Here is a 17428-nt window from a genome sequence, read left to right on the forward strand (position 1 = left end):
CACCTGGCATTACAGTTTGATTTGCCTTTGTTTAAACTAAGCTTCCGAGTCTATTTCATGTACTACAGCATTCTGAGTAGATGCCAACCTCTCTCAAGGTAATGCCACAAAGGTTGCAAGGAATCCTCAGTGTCTGTAGTTCTGATTCCCAAGAGGAACACCTGACCTCCTCCTGGCTGTAGTTCTAGAAATAGGATATCTTTAGAGGTCAAAAAAACTGACTTTGTACGGGAAAGGGTATCTTTCCTCATAATGCTAGGGATTGGTTTGACAATATAGGGCAAGTCTACGTTGAAGCCAAAACCAACTGAGGTAACTTTGAATGTCACTGATGTACCTGGAAGACCACTCATATATAAACCATAAACATCTATTATCTCCTCTTCAGAGAAAATACAGCCTAAGAATTCCAAACAGAATCTCAAAATACCTTTACCATCTTTGACTTGGACCCAGAGCCAGTGCTGCAGCTGGAGATTAAGGACTACCTTGAGTCAGGGATAGTGTAAAGTCAAACTGGGGCAGCATATTATGAATTTACCCATGAAACCTCTTAGGCTAGAAGGCCAGGAAAGATGCTGTCATATGTACTTGATGTGAATTAAAATGTTTTCCAGGCCAAGTGGCATCATCATATACTTAAATTGGCCAAGACTTTATTTAGATGACTGTCTTCTATTCATTACCTTCCTGGTAGAGGCTAACATTGCAAGTACTACAGGTATAATTTTTTCAAGTGTCAACTAAATAATTTAGATTATAAAATACAGTTTTCTCCTTTTGAGCTTGTGTTATCCACGTTATGTGTCAATTTTTTCTTTTATCAGACCCACTGTGGATATCAGGGGACTTATCTCCACATTCATTCAGAAAACCTGTTAGGGTTATTCATAAAAAACTGAAGTATCTCACAGTTTGAAAGATGGATAATAGTTTTAACAGATGTCAACTTGTATCTGCATTAAGTTTAAAAGCATTAATACAGTATTTGGGGCTTCCCTGGTGGCACAGTGGTTGAGAGTCCGCCTGCCAATGCAGGGGACACGGGTTTGTGCCCCGGTCCAGGAAGATCCCACATGCCACGGAGCAGCGGGCCCATGAGCCATGGCCGTTGAGCCTGCACGTACGGAGTCTGTGCTCCGCAACAGGAGAGGCCACAACAGTGAGAGGCCTGCGTATTGCAAAAAAAAAAAAAAAAAAAAAATATATATATATATATATATATATGTATATATTTGTTCAAGTAGTTTTTAAGTTTTACTGTCTTACTTTAGTCTCCTGAGTCCTCTCAACCAATTCAACATCTGTAAACTTAACACAGTGCTCTTTATAAATTAGAAAGTGATGGGAATTTGGAAAGATTTGGGGATCTATTGTATAATACAGATTAAGAAATTTGACTTCTATACACTATTATTATTTTTGAGTTGTCAAATAATATGCTCTTTTGTTTATGTGATTAATGTACTTTAAAATTGTTTATGAGACTATAATTTTCTATTTTATGTAATACATTAATCAAAAGTTCAAGGTTTTTTATTAAAGGGTCTTTCTCCCAAGGCATGAACATTTGAAAAGAAGTATTTTGTAGGTGACCAATTATCTAGACTCCAGCAAGTGCCAGTATTAAAAAATTAAAATAAAACATAATGGCTATAAATAGAAGAAGCTTTTTAGCCATATGGTCTGAAAGTAGTTTAATATTTCCATGCTGGGCACCCTTTTGCCAAATTTAATGAAAATCAGCATGATGTTGTAGCAGTTAGTGTTTGAATTCTGCTGTTATCTTCATGAGTACCGAAATGAGAGAGATTCAATTAGCAACTAATAAGCTAGTATTATTTTTTATCACATTCCCCTATGAATCAGAAACTGGCATGGGCCTTCAGTAAGTTCTTTCTCTTTTGATGGCACCCTTGTTTTCTCTGAGAGTGCACTGCATCAGAATTGCTAACTAACAGTTTAGAAGCTTTATTCCCAATTCAATGAATATTCAATTCAATGAATATTAGTGTCTAGTTGCTCTGAGAGATTAAAAGCAGAACTCAGTGATTTGACTTGCAGCCTTCTGTGATGAATCCATGAAAAAGACATCCTTATGTCAATGTTTTTATTCCTTTGTCTCCATTACTGCAATGAAGACAGAGTAATATTATTTTTTTAAGGATAGATTTTTTAATGTTGGACAACAGTAGTTTTCATTGAGAATAACTGAACTCACAAAAGATCCAAAATTCCTGGATGAGGTTTCTAATTGACCTACCTTTCAGTACTTTCACCCTTGGGGCTGTCAACTGTGACCAGAGGTGGAGTGAGGTTGTATTAACAAAATAGCTTCTACTGGATGAACAGGGGAATATGGATAACTCTTGGAGCCAGGATGCTGATAGACAGTTCCTTAAGCATCCACTATAGATGCTCCTGCCATCCTTGGTTGGCATCAAATTCAGAGATTGCTCCTGTTGACCTTGGAACCTCCAGCCCCCATGGTCTTTATGGAGTCATGACTCTGCATCGACCACACACTGGTTAAACACAGAAGTGGGTGCCTTCTGAATGTTTATGAGACACCACTCTTACCAGGGAAGGATAGATGCAGGGTCATACACAGCCAGGAGTCCACACAGCACCTCCTAACTGACCCAACCCTGGCATACCCACACTCTTCCAGGAGTCCGTGGAATACCATACAGGAACACTTGGACACATTGTCCTCTGTGTAGGTATAGAATTCCTTTAGCTGAGGAGAAATGTTCCCCCCCCGTCCTCAAAACACACACACACACACACACACACACACACACACACAGTACCATTACCACACATGTGAAGGGCCTGCCTCCCTGAGACTGTAGCTTATGGTTGGCTAATGGCTCAACTGCTCAGCCCTCAGCCAGCAGGCCCTGTCAGCCTACCAAACCTGGAGCTGCCTAGCTATCTCCAACTAACATTGCATATTCTACCATCCAGGCAGTTAGGTAATATATCATCTCCATATAAAAGGCTCTTATGTCAACAGAGTGTTATTAAATTAAAATTCCCTTCATTCTCAACTCTAAGTATTATAAAACTATATATCAAGTGATAAAATTTGTAGTGCAACTGTTCAACAAATAATTCTAATATATTTCAAGTAATTTTTTTTTTTTTTTTTTTTTTTTTTTTGTGGTACGCGGGCCTCTCACTGTTGTGGCCTCTCCCTTTGCGGAGCACAGGTTCTGGACGCGCAGGCTCAGCAGCCATGGCTCACGGGCCCAGCCGCTCCACGGCATGTGGGATCTTCCCAGACCAGGGCACGAACCCATGTCCCCTGCATCGGCAGGTGGACTCTCAACCACTGCGCCACCAGGGAAGCCCTCATTTGTTAATTTTTATAAAATGTTAGTATAATTTTTTGTTCTATTTTTTGAGACCAATTGTCACTAATCAAATGAGGCCCCTTTCTGAGCCATGCCTCAATATAAGAAAGTACATCAAATTCTTCCAGTGATTTTTCCACTAAATAGTCATTAGTTAATTTTTTGGTCTGAATAACTAGAGGAAAGTTATTAACTTCACCACTGTTTCATGATGCTGAATCCTCATCAGTTTCTGCTAAACAGAAATTGCATTTCAAAAAAAAAGTTCTATCCCTTATAATAATGTCTGAGATCTTTACAGTCACATCTCTTTTGTTTTAAATCACAAAACTCATTTACTATATTGTCATATTTATTTTATTGTCATATTTATTTTAGTTGAGCCTAATTCTTCAACCCAAGGGGAGTAACACAGAAAGACCCTTAAAAGAGTAGATTCTATTGATGAACTGCCTCGGTGTGAATTCTGACTGCCATTTAAAGACTTTAAACTCAGTTTCCGCATTTGTAAAGATGGCCATTATTATAGTACTCAGATGAGTTAATATACATGTGAAATGGTCCCTGGCATAGAACAAGCACATTATAAGCATTAGCTCTTATTTTTATTAATAAAATTAATTTCATTAATATCTGTAACCATTAAATGAAGGTGAAATGTAACAGGATCTCAGGGGTGATTCCCCTAACACACATTCAACACCAAAAAGTTCAACACTAACAATGTTCCTTAAAGTCCTTTGGTGTGTAAGAAGGGGAGATTTATTTGCATTTCACTCCTAACCTGCCTAGGTTGCCCTCTGGAGTCTTAACTGTATTAAGAATCTTTTTTGAGACTAATCACTGGGAGAGTCTTAGGCTCTCTTTCATTCTCTGGAGGTCTCTGAGGCTATACAAATTAAAACTCAAGGTCACCTAGTTTGGCAAATGTCTTCAGGGTGAGAGTTGGCTTCAGTGTTCTACTTGCCACTGTGGGCCCCTCCTTAACTTAGCCTGTGTACTCCTCTCTTTCTAAATCTTGGAAGCATTTGTGAATATGTTTTGTTTCTATTTTATCTAGAATTTTGGTTGTTTGCAGAGAATGAGTCAGTACAGACACCAGTATGTCATAATGCCATTCCAAATGCGTGCTCCTCATAAACTCAGGAGTATTATTTTTACTTTTATTTTAAAATAATATCTTCACATCATGAATAAAAATCAAATCATATACAAGTGTCTAAAATAAATGGTAAAATTGTCCTCCTCGACCTCTCCCTGGTTCCAGTCCCAGAAATAATTCATTTTAATAGTAAATGGGGTTTTTTCAGTTTGAGGTGCGTGGGGTTTTTTTTGTATTTACCATCACAAATTTAATATAAGAACTTATACTGTAATTTGTCAATTTTTGACAATATCTGTTAACTCCACACTATGAAATAAGAGATCTGCCATATTTCACTGCCTCCTACCTTTCAACTCTTGATTTTACTAATGATATTAAGATTTCTAATATTTATATTGTTGTACGATAATTAAATCTTCTGCAATGTGTATAGATTGATTTCAAATCAACAATATTAAAACAGCATTTAGAATATCATGATTATTCCCCACTGAACCAACTAGTGCAGCCAAACACACAGAGAAGTAAATAAAATTCTGTGGTCACAAAACCCCTGACTCTTGAAGAATGTCCCAAGTATGAACTAAAAATGCCTTCTTTATTAATTTGTTTCCACTTTTCTCTACTTCATCCAGAAATGCTGAGTTTCTATTCTTCTCTATGTTTATATGTTTATGTCACCTTTTTCTTATTTCCTTTTTTTTTTTTTTTTTTTTTTTTTGCTAGAGCGTCTTCACATATGGGGTTGTGAAGGTACTAAAAACTTTCCAAGCTCTTGCATGTCAGAAAATTATTTTCTTGATTCATTTAATTGAAATTTTGGGTAGAGGCAGAATTCTTTATCCAAAATTATTTCCTCTTAGAAATTTTAGGAAAAATTATCCTACTATTTCCTAGTTCTGAAATGTCTCTAATGCTGCTGAGAAAGTGTTGATATCAGTATGTTTCTCATCCCATTGTAGGTGACCCAGTTACTTTTCACTATGGAAGCTTCAAGGGTATTTTCTTTATTTCTAGTCTTCTGAAAACGCAAAAGAATGTGAGAAAAATACATGTATTTGAAAATTTGTCCTCTATGGTATTTTGTTGAGCTCTTCTAATTGAAGACATGTGTTTTTTCCGTTCAAGATAACTTACTGTTTTTTACATCTAATACTCCCAACTACCATCCTAGCATTCTGCTCCTGGAATGCCTACTAAGCAGATGTTTGGCTTGTATCTAGGCTCCATTAATATTTTCAACCTCTTTATCTTTTTATATTCAACTAATGTTTATATCATAGTTTTAAAAAAAGTTATTTCATTGGGACCTTGTAAAAAGAAGGGAGATGTATATATATGCTCTGTCTTTCACATGAAACCAGAAGTCTGGATTTTTAAATATTTTTATGTAAAACTTTTATGTAACATGTTGAAAATTAAACTGTATGCCCTCCTTCAAGACTGCAGCATATCCACATACATAAAATGTAAATATATAGGAGGTAAATTTTCTAATATTTTTATTTAATGTGAAAATTATAAAATTAATTCCATTATTTTAAAGGTTTGAGATCAATAATTTGAATTTTTCACTAGATACATATCATACTCCCACATGTTTGAAGGTTATTCTCATTTATGGAAGGGATTCAAAAACCAAAGAATTCTATGTGACTAAACTATTTCGCTTCTTGGGTAAGCTGAGTCCCAACTAATCCTTTTAAATGCAAGTGTTTCTTGAGGGGAAAAAAAGACAATGCTATCAAAAAATCTACAAACAATAAATGCTGGAGCAGGTGTGGAGAAAAGGGAACCCTCCTACACTTTTGGTGGGAATGTAAACTGGTACAGCCACTATGGAGAACAGTATGGAGGTTCCTTAAACAACTAAACATAGAGCTACCATATGATCCAGGAATCCCACTACTGGGCATACATCCAGAGAAAACCATAATCCAAAAAGATACATGCACCCCAATGTTTACTTCAGCTCTATTCACAATAGCCAAGACATGGAAGCAACCTAAATGTCCATCGACAGAGGAATGGATAAAGAAGATGTGGTACATATATACAATGGAATATTACTCAGCCAGTAAAAGAGTGAAATAATGCCATTTGCAGCAACATGGATGGACCTAGAGATTATCATACTAAGTGAAGTCAGACAGAGAAAGACAAATATCATATGACATTGCTTATATGTGGAATCTAAAAAAAGGCTACAAATGAACTTATCTACAAAGCAGAAACAGAGTTACAGATGTAAAAAATAAACTTATGGTTACCAGAGCATATGCGGGGGCAGGGAGGGACAAATTGGAAGATTGGGATTGACGCATATACACTACTATATATAAAATAGATAACTAATAAGAATCTACTGTATAGCACAGGGAACTCTACTCAATACTCTGTAATGGCCTATATGGAAAAATAATCTAAAAAATAGTGGATATACCTGTATGTATAACAGACTCACTTTGCTGTACACCTGAAACTAACACAACATTGTAAATCAACTACCCCAATAAATACCCCAATAAAAATACCCCAATCAAATACCCCAATAAAAATTATAATAAATAAATAAATAAATAAATAATAAAAAAGAATTTCCAGGTGCAGTGAGAGACAAAGATAAAAGAGGAAAATGTAAGTTAGGTAAAAACAACTGGTAGGCAACTCAACTTCCTTTAGAACAGATCTCTATCATCTTTTTTCACTACAAGCATAAAGTGTAACTTAAACATGTGCATTCCTATGGGTACCTTCAGAAATTTGCATTGTTCCTAGTAGCTACTACATTACAAGAGAAATAACTACAAATCCATTCTAAATATTCCTAAGCTAAAAAGCATTATATTAGTAATAAATTACTTATGACATACTTCATCATGGATCCAAAGGTGTGTATAACAATGATTCACTTGAGAAACACAACACAACCTTAAAATTCCACAAGATTAATAATCTACTAAAACAACACATTTATTTAACAATTACGAGAATCTCTTAAATGTCAAGACACTGCTAGATGACTCTAAACTGTCTTTTGAACTTATAGCTACAAAAAGTCTCATAGAACCTGATGCTAATTTTGACTTCATCTCTCAGATTCAATTAATGTCTCAGAAAAAAAAATAAGTCCCTTACTTAATGACTCTCATCAAATTAATCTAATTTCTGATTTCCTAGACATTCACAGCTGTATTAACTTAACTAGCACTGTATTTGTACTTCATTCACATGAGTTCTTCCTAATCTTGTACTGTTTACTTCACCATTGAAAACACTGTAAATGAACTCTTGGCATTGTGTACCTAGTAAAATTTTAGTTCAGCAATTCTGCTTCTTGGTTGACTGGCTACATTTTATGACCTGCTTAATGATCCTGTTTTGGTCATTTGTTACTAATAATATCTTATAATAACAGTCCAATTTCTATAAAAATTTATTTTAACAATAGCTGTACACATAAGTCTAACCTTTTATCTTTAAATTTCACTTTCATCTTTTAATAAGTTTAAACTGAATGAAATAGTTAAGCATACAGTTTTAAATTTCACGTGACTTACTTTCAATTTCAATAAATTTCAATTTATTCAATATTAGTTATTTATAAAAAATGGAAATTGAGGTAGCAAAATTCTTATCAACACAATTTAAAATACAGATTAACAGGGATAAAAAAATGTCACTGAAAAGTCTGAAGTCTCAAGATAGATTCAAACTGAAAAGGGAAAATATTTGCACTTATGAGGAAACTGAGTTGAACCTAAAGTAAACAAACCTTCCACTTCATATACAACACAAGTTGAGTTTGTCTATATGGCCTAATGAATGCTCTCTGACCCTTAAGGAGATGTTCCACATAATATTTTTCTCGGGCTTCCCTGATGGTGCAGTGGTTGAACGTCCGCCTGCCGATGCAGGGGGCAGGGGTTCGTGCCCCGGTCCGGGAAGATCCCACATGCCGCGGAGCGGCTGGGCCCGTGAGTCATGGCCGCTGAGCCTGCGCGTCCGGAGCCTGTGTTCCGCAACGGGAGAGGCCCCAACAGTGAGAGGCCCGCATACCGCAAAAAAAAAAAAAAAAAAAAAAAAAAAAAAAAAAAATTTTTCTCACAGAGGAATGCTAGACTACTGCTTAGCTTCAAGAATTTCATTGAACTTTAAAAATATGGAAGTAGCATACTAGCTGAAGATATTACAGCAGGCTACCAGGTACCTCTCTCAGGTCCTAATATAATGTTTATGTTATTCAGTCTCCTCCATGATTCCTAGATTACAAATACATTTGGTCATAGAAAAGCCTTCTTACCATATCTGATACTTTAGTAGTTCTTTCTGTTCTTGACGAGAAAGCAGCATATCGGTTAGTCAAGTTAGGTAGTTCATCAGAAATTCCACAGACCTGTGAATTCAAAAAAAATTTTTGAAAGAAGAAGTATATCACTTATTTTATTTTTATCAATATAAAGGTCATGATTAATAAATTTGAAATAAGCTCACTAATATGGCTCTGTCACTAAATAGAGATATACATATATTTATTTTAAAAAACTTTTAAATGGAATATAGTAAAAGACGTTAAATCAATGAGATATTAAAATGGGAAAAGGGTTGATTACATGAACCTCTACGAAAGTATGATGGATCTGCATACATTATTTAAACATATTAGGGGCAAGTTATTAGCTATACTCTAATGTCAAATTCAGAACCAATTCTTGTCCTGATTCATAACTAGCAGGTTGTAATATCAAAAATATATAAGATATTTGGTCAATTATATAGTATTATTTGTTAATAACTAATTATTAATACATGAAATAGAAATATATTAAAAATAACTATTTAAATTGATTATGTGGCAATCCTGGATTAATAAATTTTCTAAGCAAAATGATCCACACTCTCTTAAACCATATAATTCCTTATATGCAGTGAAGATGCAAATTAATAGGCTAGAGGAAGCTGATAATCTAAAAATTTAATTAGCAATTAGTTAATCCTTGTGATATTATACTCCTTCTGATTTATTATACAATTTAGCCATTTGTATTCATTTAATACTTTAAACCATATAACCAGCAGTAACATTCTTTGTATATAAAAAAAGGATGAGGATTTATTTTCCCATTTTTATACACTTCACTGTTTTTATTTCAGAATTTGATATTCATATTTAATACTTCAGGATTTAACACCTAGAAAAATAGCTAGGTATTTCTTTCTTTGTTCTTTTTTTTCAGGAACATTGATCTACTAAAAAATTCATCTCTCACATACTGTATCTTTGAAACTACATGCTTCACTACCCTAAATGCTGAAGTTGGTGCTTCTCCTCTTTTCTTCATGTTTTATTGCTACATAGCCACTCAAAAGAAAATAGGTAGATTCTATCACTTTCACAAACAGAAAAATCACAGTTTCACATCATGTAGAAATGTGAAATCCTTCAAATATAGAGCATCTGAGCCATCATTATTACTTCATGTGATTTTTAAATTTATTGAAGCTGAAAAATCATTTACTTTCATAATAATTTTATTAATATCATGTATGTGGTATTAGAAATTATGAAATAAGTTCAAAAGCGTTTTGCAATTTTTACTGTTTAGGAGTAGAAATTAACAAGCTCAAGAAATGACTTTGGCTTTAGAGGGAATGAGCAGTTTGCATAAGACCACATTTTAACCAAATAAATCGATAAAAAATATAACAAAATAAAATCCAGATTTTTTCTTTGTTATAAGTATGATTTATTTGTTATAAATCCAGATAAAATACAACAAAATTCTTTTTTTTTTTTTCGGTACACAGGCCTCTCACAGTTGTGGCCTCTCCCGTTGTAGAGCACAGGCTCTGGACGCACAGGCTCAGTAGCCATGGCTCACGGGCCCAGCCGCTCCGTGGCATGTGGGATTTTCCCGGACCGGGGCATGAACCCGTGTCCCTTGCATCGGCAGGCGGACTCTCAACCACTGCGCCACCAGGGAAGCCCCAAAATTCTATTTTTAAAGTCTTCATAGGGCTATGAATGCTTCCAACTCTATGAACTGCCAGTACAGACAAGGCGGGGCTAAGATTCTGAAGAGGATAGAACCTCTGAAAGTTTAGCAATCAATCTGCAGATGCTTTTTTCCTGGGACATTCGCTGATAAACAGGCAACAGAGAAAGAATCTGGGTTTAGACCTGGCAGAAGGTTGCCATTAAGGAGCTGGAAAATAAGCTTGTTGTGGTCTTGTTGGGCCACATAACAAAACAGCAGATTTGAGGAGCTTCAAAATACATGGTCTGTTTCCCTATCAAGATGTTTGAAAAGGGGTGAGGAGCAAGGTAACACTAAAACTCTAAGTTAAAACTCTGAAACACAGAGTCATTAAAGATTACAGTTCAGAACACGTGGGTGGGGATGGTTAAACATGTCAGGCTCACAGCTGAAATCCCCAGAGAACAATACTTTATAAAAATGAACAAAAAGAGGTAAACTAAGCCCTAGAAAAACTGTAATAGGCACAGCCATGATTAAATTAAGGTGATCTCCTTTGACTTCTACCTGCTTTGCAGAAAAAAGTATGAAATCTCTCTAGCAGAAGATAACACCATTAAAGTCTCTGTATTATATACAATATCTAGCACTCTATTAAAAATTATGGGACATGCCAAAAGACAGACATGTATGATCAAATATCAAGAGAAAACATCACAGAAAATAACAACAGACCCATAGGTGATCCAGATATTGGAGTTAGCAGACAGAACTTTAAAATAACTATGATTAATTTGTTCAAGAAAACATAGGGTGAGCAGGCTGCTCAGATCTACAATGCTGTGAAAGAAACTAGGTTTATTCTATCTTGTTTCTTTCCTACTCCCTCTCCCTACCCTTGGTATTGTCCTTATCAACATGGTCAGCTTTGACACTATGGCCATATCAATCACTGCTCTAGCCTGTAAGAAGGGCAAAAGAAAAAGTGAAGGGAAATAAACTTTATTTTTAAAATAGTGTGAGCAGAATGTTGCACACATCACTTCTACTCATCTTTGAATAGACAAAAGTTAGTCAAATTACCACATGTAGCTTCAAAGACTTTTGGGAAAGGTAACCTCTGGCTGGGAGTTTATGCCCACTAAAACTGTGAGTGGATTGTTGGTTTTATATTACTCAAAAAATATAAATGAGAAGAAAAATTAACATTTTTTTTCCTATATTTGTTGCAACTGAAATAGTTTTCAAGAAAGAATTGATCAGGACAGTTATATGACTCTGAGACTTTTAACAAGATAAGCAAAAGTATTTTGATTGTGAAATTCATAACGAAATATGGGAATGTAAATTTACGACAACTATTTTAAAAGGCGGGATGAATAAGCATGTCCCAACATTGGGAGGAAGAACCAAATATTAATATAATAAATTTTTTGTCATATGTGTTCTTGCAATAAATACAAACTGATAGTGATTTTTCCTTTTCTACATACCACTGATTAATGTTAGCAATATTTTATTTAGGATTTTGTATCTATGTTTGTGAAAGAGACAGAACAGGATTTTTTTCCATTTATTCAAATATATTTGTCAGATTTGGGAATTCGAATTTTGCTAGCATCAACAACTGAGTTGGGAAATATTCCTGCTCAAATATTCAAAGGAAATATTCAAACAATTCCTTTAAGATTCAAAAATTCTTCCTTAATTGGTTGGTAGAATTCTTAAAGCAAGTCATCTAATCCTAGATTTTCTATGTGAGAAGGCTAACTATAGATATTGTACAATTAGTTTTTTCTATTTTTCTGTTCTATTACATCAAATGTTCAAAATAAATGTCATACATTTGTATTATTTTGTGTTGATAGTATCTGTATGACATGTAATGTCGACCCTTTTTTTATTCTTGATATTAGAAGTCTGTGCCTTCTTTCATTGTTTCTTGATCAGTTATGCCAAGGAGTTATAAAATGTAGTGGAAATTTCCAAGAACCACCTTTTAGCTTTGTTGATTTTCTATATTTTATATTGTTTTCTCTTACTAATTTTTGCTCATGTATAACTTATGTCCTACTGTCTCTGCAGAGAAATATATAATCAATTTTTAACTTTAAAAAAAAAAGAGAAAACATAGGGGGAAAATTTTTGGAAAAAAATGCTTTAAATAATGGAGACTTCCTCCTGAGAAGTGAAATCATAAGAAATAATGAAATAGCCACTCTAGAACTGAAAAACAGAATATCTGAAATTAAGAACTCAATAGAATGATTTAATAGCATTTGAAACAGTTGAAAAAAAATTTTGTGAATTGAAAGATAGCTCTGTAGAAAATACCTAACTGAAGCACAAAGAGAAAAAGAAGGCATAATACAGAGGGCTTATAAGACATGTTGGGGGTATGGGGCATAGGTGTAATATACTTATTTATTAGCATCCCAGAAAGACAAGCAGGAAAGAATGTAACAGAAAAAATATATAATATAATATATATAATAGTCAAGAATTGTTTAAAATTGATGAAAGACATCAATCCAGAGACTCAAAGACTCTGCAAACCTCAAGCAAGTAAACATACCATATCACCCAGCAATCCTACTCCTGGGCATATACCCAGAGAAAACCATAATTTGAAAATATACATGCACCCCAATGCCCATTGCAGCACTATTTACAATAGCCAGGACATGGAAGCAACCTAAATGTCCATCAACAGAGGAATGGATAAAGAAGGTGTGGTATATAGATACAATGGAATATTACTCAGCCATAAAGAGGAATAAAATTGTGCCATTTGCAGGGACATGGATGCACCTAGAGACTGTCATATGGAGTGAAGTAAGTCAGAAAGACAAAAATAAATATTGTATAATATCACTTATATGTGGATGGTACACATGAACTTATTTGCAAAGCAGAAATAGAGACATAGACATACAGAACAAACATATGGACACCAAGTGGGGAAAGGGGGGTGGGGTGAATTAGGAGATTGGGATTGACATATATACACTACTATGTATAAAATAGATAACTGAGAACATACTGTATAGCACAGGGAACTCTACTCAATGCTCTATGATGACCTAAATGGGAAGGAAATCGAAAAAAGAGGGTATATATGTATACGTATAGCTGATTCACTTTGCTGTAAAGCAGAAACTAATACAATATTGTAAAGCAATGTTGAATGAATAAAAATTAATAAAAAAAGAAAACCACACTCTTGACACATAAAATACAAAGACCAAATAATAATAATAATAATTGCTTTCAAAAGAGAAACAATAAGTATGACAACTTACTTCTCAAGAGAAATCACATAATGCTTAAAGCAATGGAATAACATGTTTAAAGTGCTGAAAGAAAATAACTACCAACACAGAATCTTTGTCCCCAAAATAAAAAATGACATAAAATTAACAAAATGAAAAAAATTAATGTCCAAAAATACAAAAATTAATCCCATAAATACAAAGTTGACATATAATGAAACAAAAAAGAGTTAATGTGTCAGTAATTCAGGAAATCAAATGACAAATTAGTTACATAACAATTCCTACCTTAAAATTGTTAATCATACTTCTTTCTAGTTTCTTTTGTTTTCATTGTTGTTGCCATTTGTTCTCATCTTAAAATTGTACTGTGTACCTTAAAACAATACTAAACCAAAATATAGTAATTAATTCCACTAAACTGAAATCTGAGGATATGCAAAATACAGTGACATCAAAGAGGCAGGGACAGTGGGGTGGAAGCAGGGAGAAAATGTGATCAATGAAAGATTTCCGAGGAGGGTGACATATGAACAATATATGGAGAATGAATAGGGCCTCTAATCTAACAAAAAAGATACCGTACACCCAAAGACAAAGAAGAAGCCACAATGAGATGGTAGGAGGGATGCAATCACAATAAAATCAAATCCCATACTCGCTGGGTTGACAACTCACAAAACGGAAAACAATTATACCACAGAAGTTCTCCCATGGGAGTGAAAGTCCTGAGCCCCATGTCAGGCTTCCCAGCCTGAGGGTCCAGCAATGGGAAGAGTAGTCCCCAGAGAATCTGGCTTGGAAGGCAAACGGGATTTGACTGTGGGACTTCCACAGGACTGGGGGAAACAGAAACTCCACTCTTGGAGAGTGCACAAAAAGTCCTGTGTTCACCAGGACCCAGGGGAAAAAAGCAGTGACCCCATGAGACTGGGCCAGACCTACCTGCTAGTATTGGAGGGTCTCCTGCAGAGGTGGGTGGGGGGGTGGGCTGTGGCTCACTGTGGGGACAAAGACACTGGCAGCAGCAGTTCTGGGAAGTACTCTGGTGTGAGCACTCCTAGAAGACACAATCTGCCCCACCAAACAGTCTGTAGGCTCAAGTGCTGAGTCGCCTCAGGCCAAACAACCAAAAGAGAGGGAACACAGCCCCACCCATCAGACAAGCAGATTAACTTTTTACTGAGCATGGCCCTGCCCACCAGAGGGACAAGATCCAGATCTACCCAAAACCAGTCCCTCCCATCAGGAAGCTTGCACAAGCCTCTTAGATAGCCTCATCCACCAGAGGGCAGACAGCAGAAGCAAGAAGACTACAATCATGCAGCCTATGGAATGGAAACCACAATGACAGAAAGTTAGACAAAATGAAATGGCAGAGGAATATGTCCCAGATGAAATAACAAGATAAAACCCAAGAAAAACAAGTAAGTTAATTAGAGATAGGCAATCTTCCAGAAAAAAGAATTCAGAATAATGACAGTGAAGATGATCCAGTATCTTGGAAAAAGAATGGAGGCAAGGATCAAGAAGATGCAAGAAATGTTTAACAAAGACCTAGAAGAACTAAAGAACAAACAAATAGAGATGAACAATACAATAACTGAAATGAAAAATACACTACAAGGAATAAATAGCAGAATAACTGAGGTAGAAGAGCGGACAAGTGACTTGGAAGATAAAGTGGTGGAAATCACTGTCACAGAACAGAATAAAGAAAAAAGTATGAAAAGAAATGAAAACAGTCTAAGAGACCTCTGGAACAACATTAAATGCACCAACATTAGCATTATAAGGGTCCCAGAGGAGAAGAGAGAAAGGACCTGAGAAAATATTTGAAGAGATAATAGCTGAAAAACTTCCCTAACATGGGAAAGGAAACAGTCACCCAAGTATTGGAAGTGCAGAGAGTCCCAGGCAGGATAAACCCAAGGAGGAACATGCTGAGACACATAGTAATCAAATTAACAAAAGTTAAAGACAAAGAGAAAATATTAAAAGCAACAAGGGAAAAATGACAACATACAAGGGAACTCCCATAAGATTTCAGCTAATTTCTCATCAGAAACTCTGCAGGTCAGAAGGGAGTGGCATGATATATTTAAAGTGATGAAAGGGAAGAACCTACAACAAAGAATACTCCACCAAGCAAAGCTCTCATTCAGCTTTGATGGCGAAATTAAGAGCTTTACAGACAAGCAAAAGTTAAGAGAATTCAGAACCACCAGACCAGCTTTGCAACAAATACTAAAGGAACTCCTCTAGGTGGGAAAGAGACCAACAACTTAAAACAAACTTGTACATATAGAGACTGCTATACCAAAACCACATGGGAACAACAAACCCAAAAACTATAATAGACACAAACACACGAAAAGAAAAAGGAACCCTAACACAGCACTAAAGATGGCCATAAAACCACAAGAAAAGAGAACAAAAGAAGAAGGGAAGAAAAAAGACCTACAAAAACAAACCCAAAATAATTAAGGAAATTGCAATAGGAACATACATATCAATAATTACCTTAAATGTAAATGGATTAAATGCTTCAACTAAAAGACAAAGACGGGTTGAATGGATACAAAAAAAAAAAAAGAAGACCCATATATATGCTGTCTACAAGAGACCCTGGTCAGACCTAGGGACACATACATACTGAAAGTGAGGGGATGGAAGAAGATATTCTGGTATTCCATACAAATGGAAATCAAAAGAAAGCTGAAGTAGCGATACTCATATCAGACAAAACAGACTTTAAAATAAAGACTGTTATAAGAGACAAAGAAGGATATTACATAATGATCAAGGGATCAGTCCAAGAAAATATAAAAACTGTAAATATATATGCACCCAAAATAGGAGCATCTCAATATACAAGGCAAATACCAACAGCCATAAAAGGAGAAATCAACAGTAACACAATAACAGTGGGGGATTTTAACACCCCACTTTCATCAATGGACAGATCATACAGACAGAAAATCAATAAGGAAACACATGCCTTAAATAACACATTAGACCAGATGGACTTAATTGATATTCATAGAGCACTGCTTCCAAAAACAGCAGAATACACATGCTTCTCATGTGAACATGGAACATTCTCCAGGACTGACCACATGCTGGGCCACAAAGGCAGCCTTAGTAAATTTAAGAAAATTGAAATCATATCAAGCATCTTTTCTGACCACAACACTATGAGATTAGAATTAAGTACGAGAAAAAAACTGTAAGTAAAATGAACATGTGGAGGCTAAACAATATGATACTAAATAACAAAAGGATCACTGAAGAAATCAGAGAAAATTAAAACTACCTAGAGACAAATGAAAATGAAAACACAATGATCCAAAACCTATGGGATGCAACAAAAGCAGTTTTAAGAGGGAAGTTTATAGCAATACAATCTTACCTCAGAAAACAAGAAAAATCTCAAATAACCTAAACTTATACCTAAAGCAGCTAGAGAAATAAGAAGAAACAAAACCTAAAGTTAGTAGAACAAAAGAAATCATAAAGATGAGAGAAGAAATGAATGAAATAGAGACAAAGAAAGCAATAACAAATATCAATGAAACTAAAACCTGGTTCTTTGAAAAGATAAAAAAAATTTGATAAACCATTAGCCAGACTCAACAAGAAAAAAGGGAGGAGACTCAAATCAACAAAATTAGAAAAGAAAAGGGAGAAGTAACAATGACACCAAAGAAATAC

General features: G+C 35.1%; 1 protein-coding gene across 1 annotated transcript in view; it reads right to left on the reverse strand.

Annotated features, from left to right (window-relative positions):
* Nucleotides 1-17428, reverse strand: part of STPG2 (sperm tail PG-rich repeat containing 2) — a 276442-nt gene that overhangs the window by 164547 nt on the left and 94467 nt on the right. The window contains exon 9 of the mRNA XM_060098032.1: nt 8768-8870. Coding sequence (XP_059954015.1) covers nt 8768-8870 — 103 coding nt within the window. The remainder of the gene's footprint in view (nt 1-8767; nt 8871-17428) is intronic.

The sequence above is a fragment of the Mesoplodon densirostris genome, chromosome 1 (genome assembly GCF_025265405.1).
Source record: "Mesoplodon densirostris isolate mMesDen1 chromosome 1, mMesDen1 primary haplotype, whole genome shotgun sequence".
Lineage (NCBI taxonomy): Eukaryota > Metazoa > Chordata > Mammalia > Artiodactyla > Ziphiidae > Mesoplodon > Mesoplodon densirostris.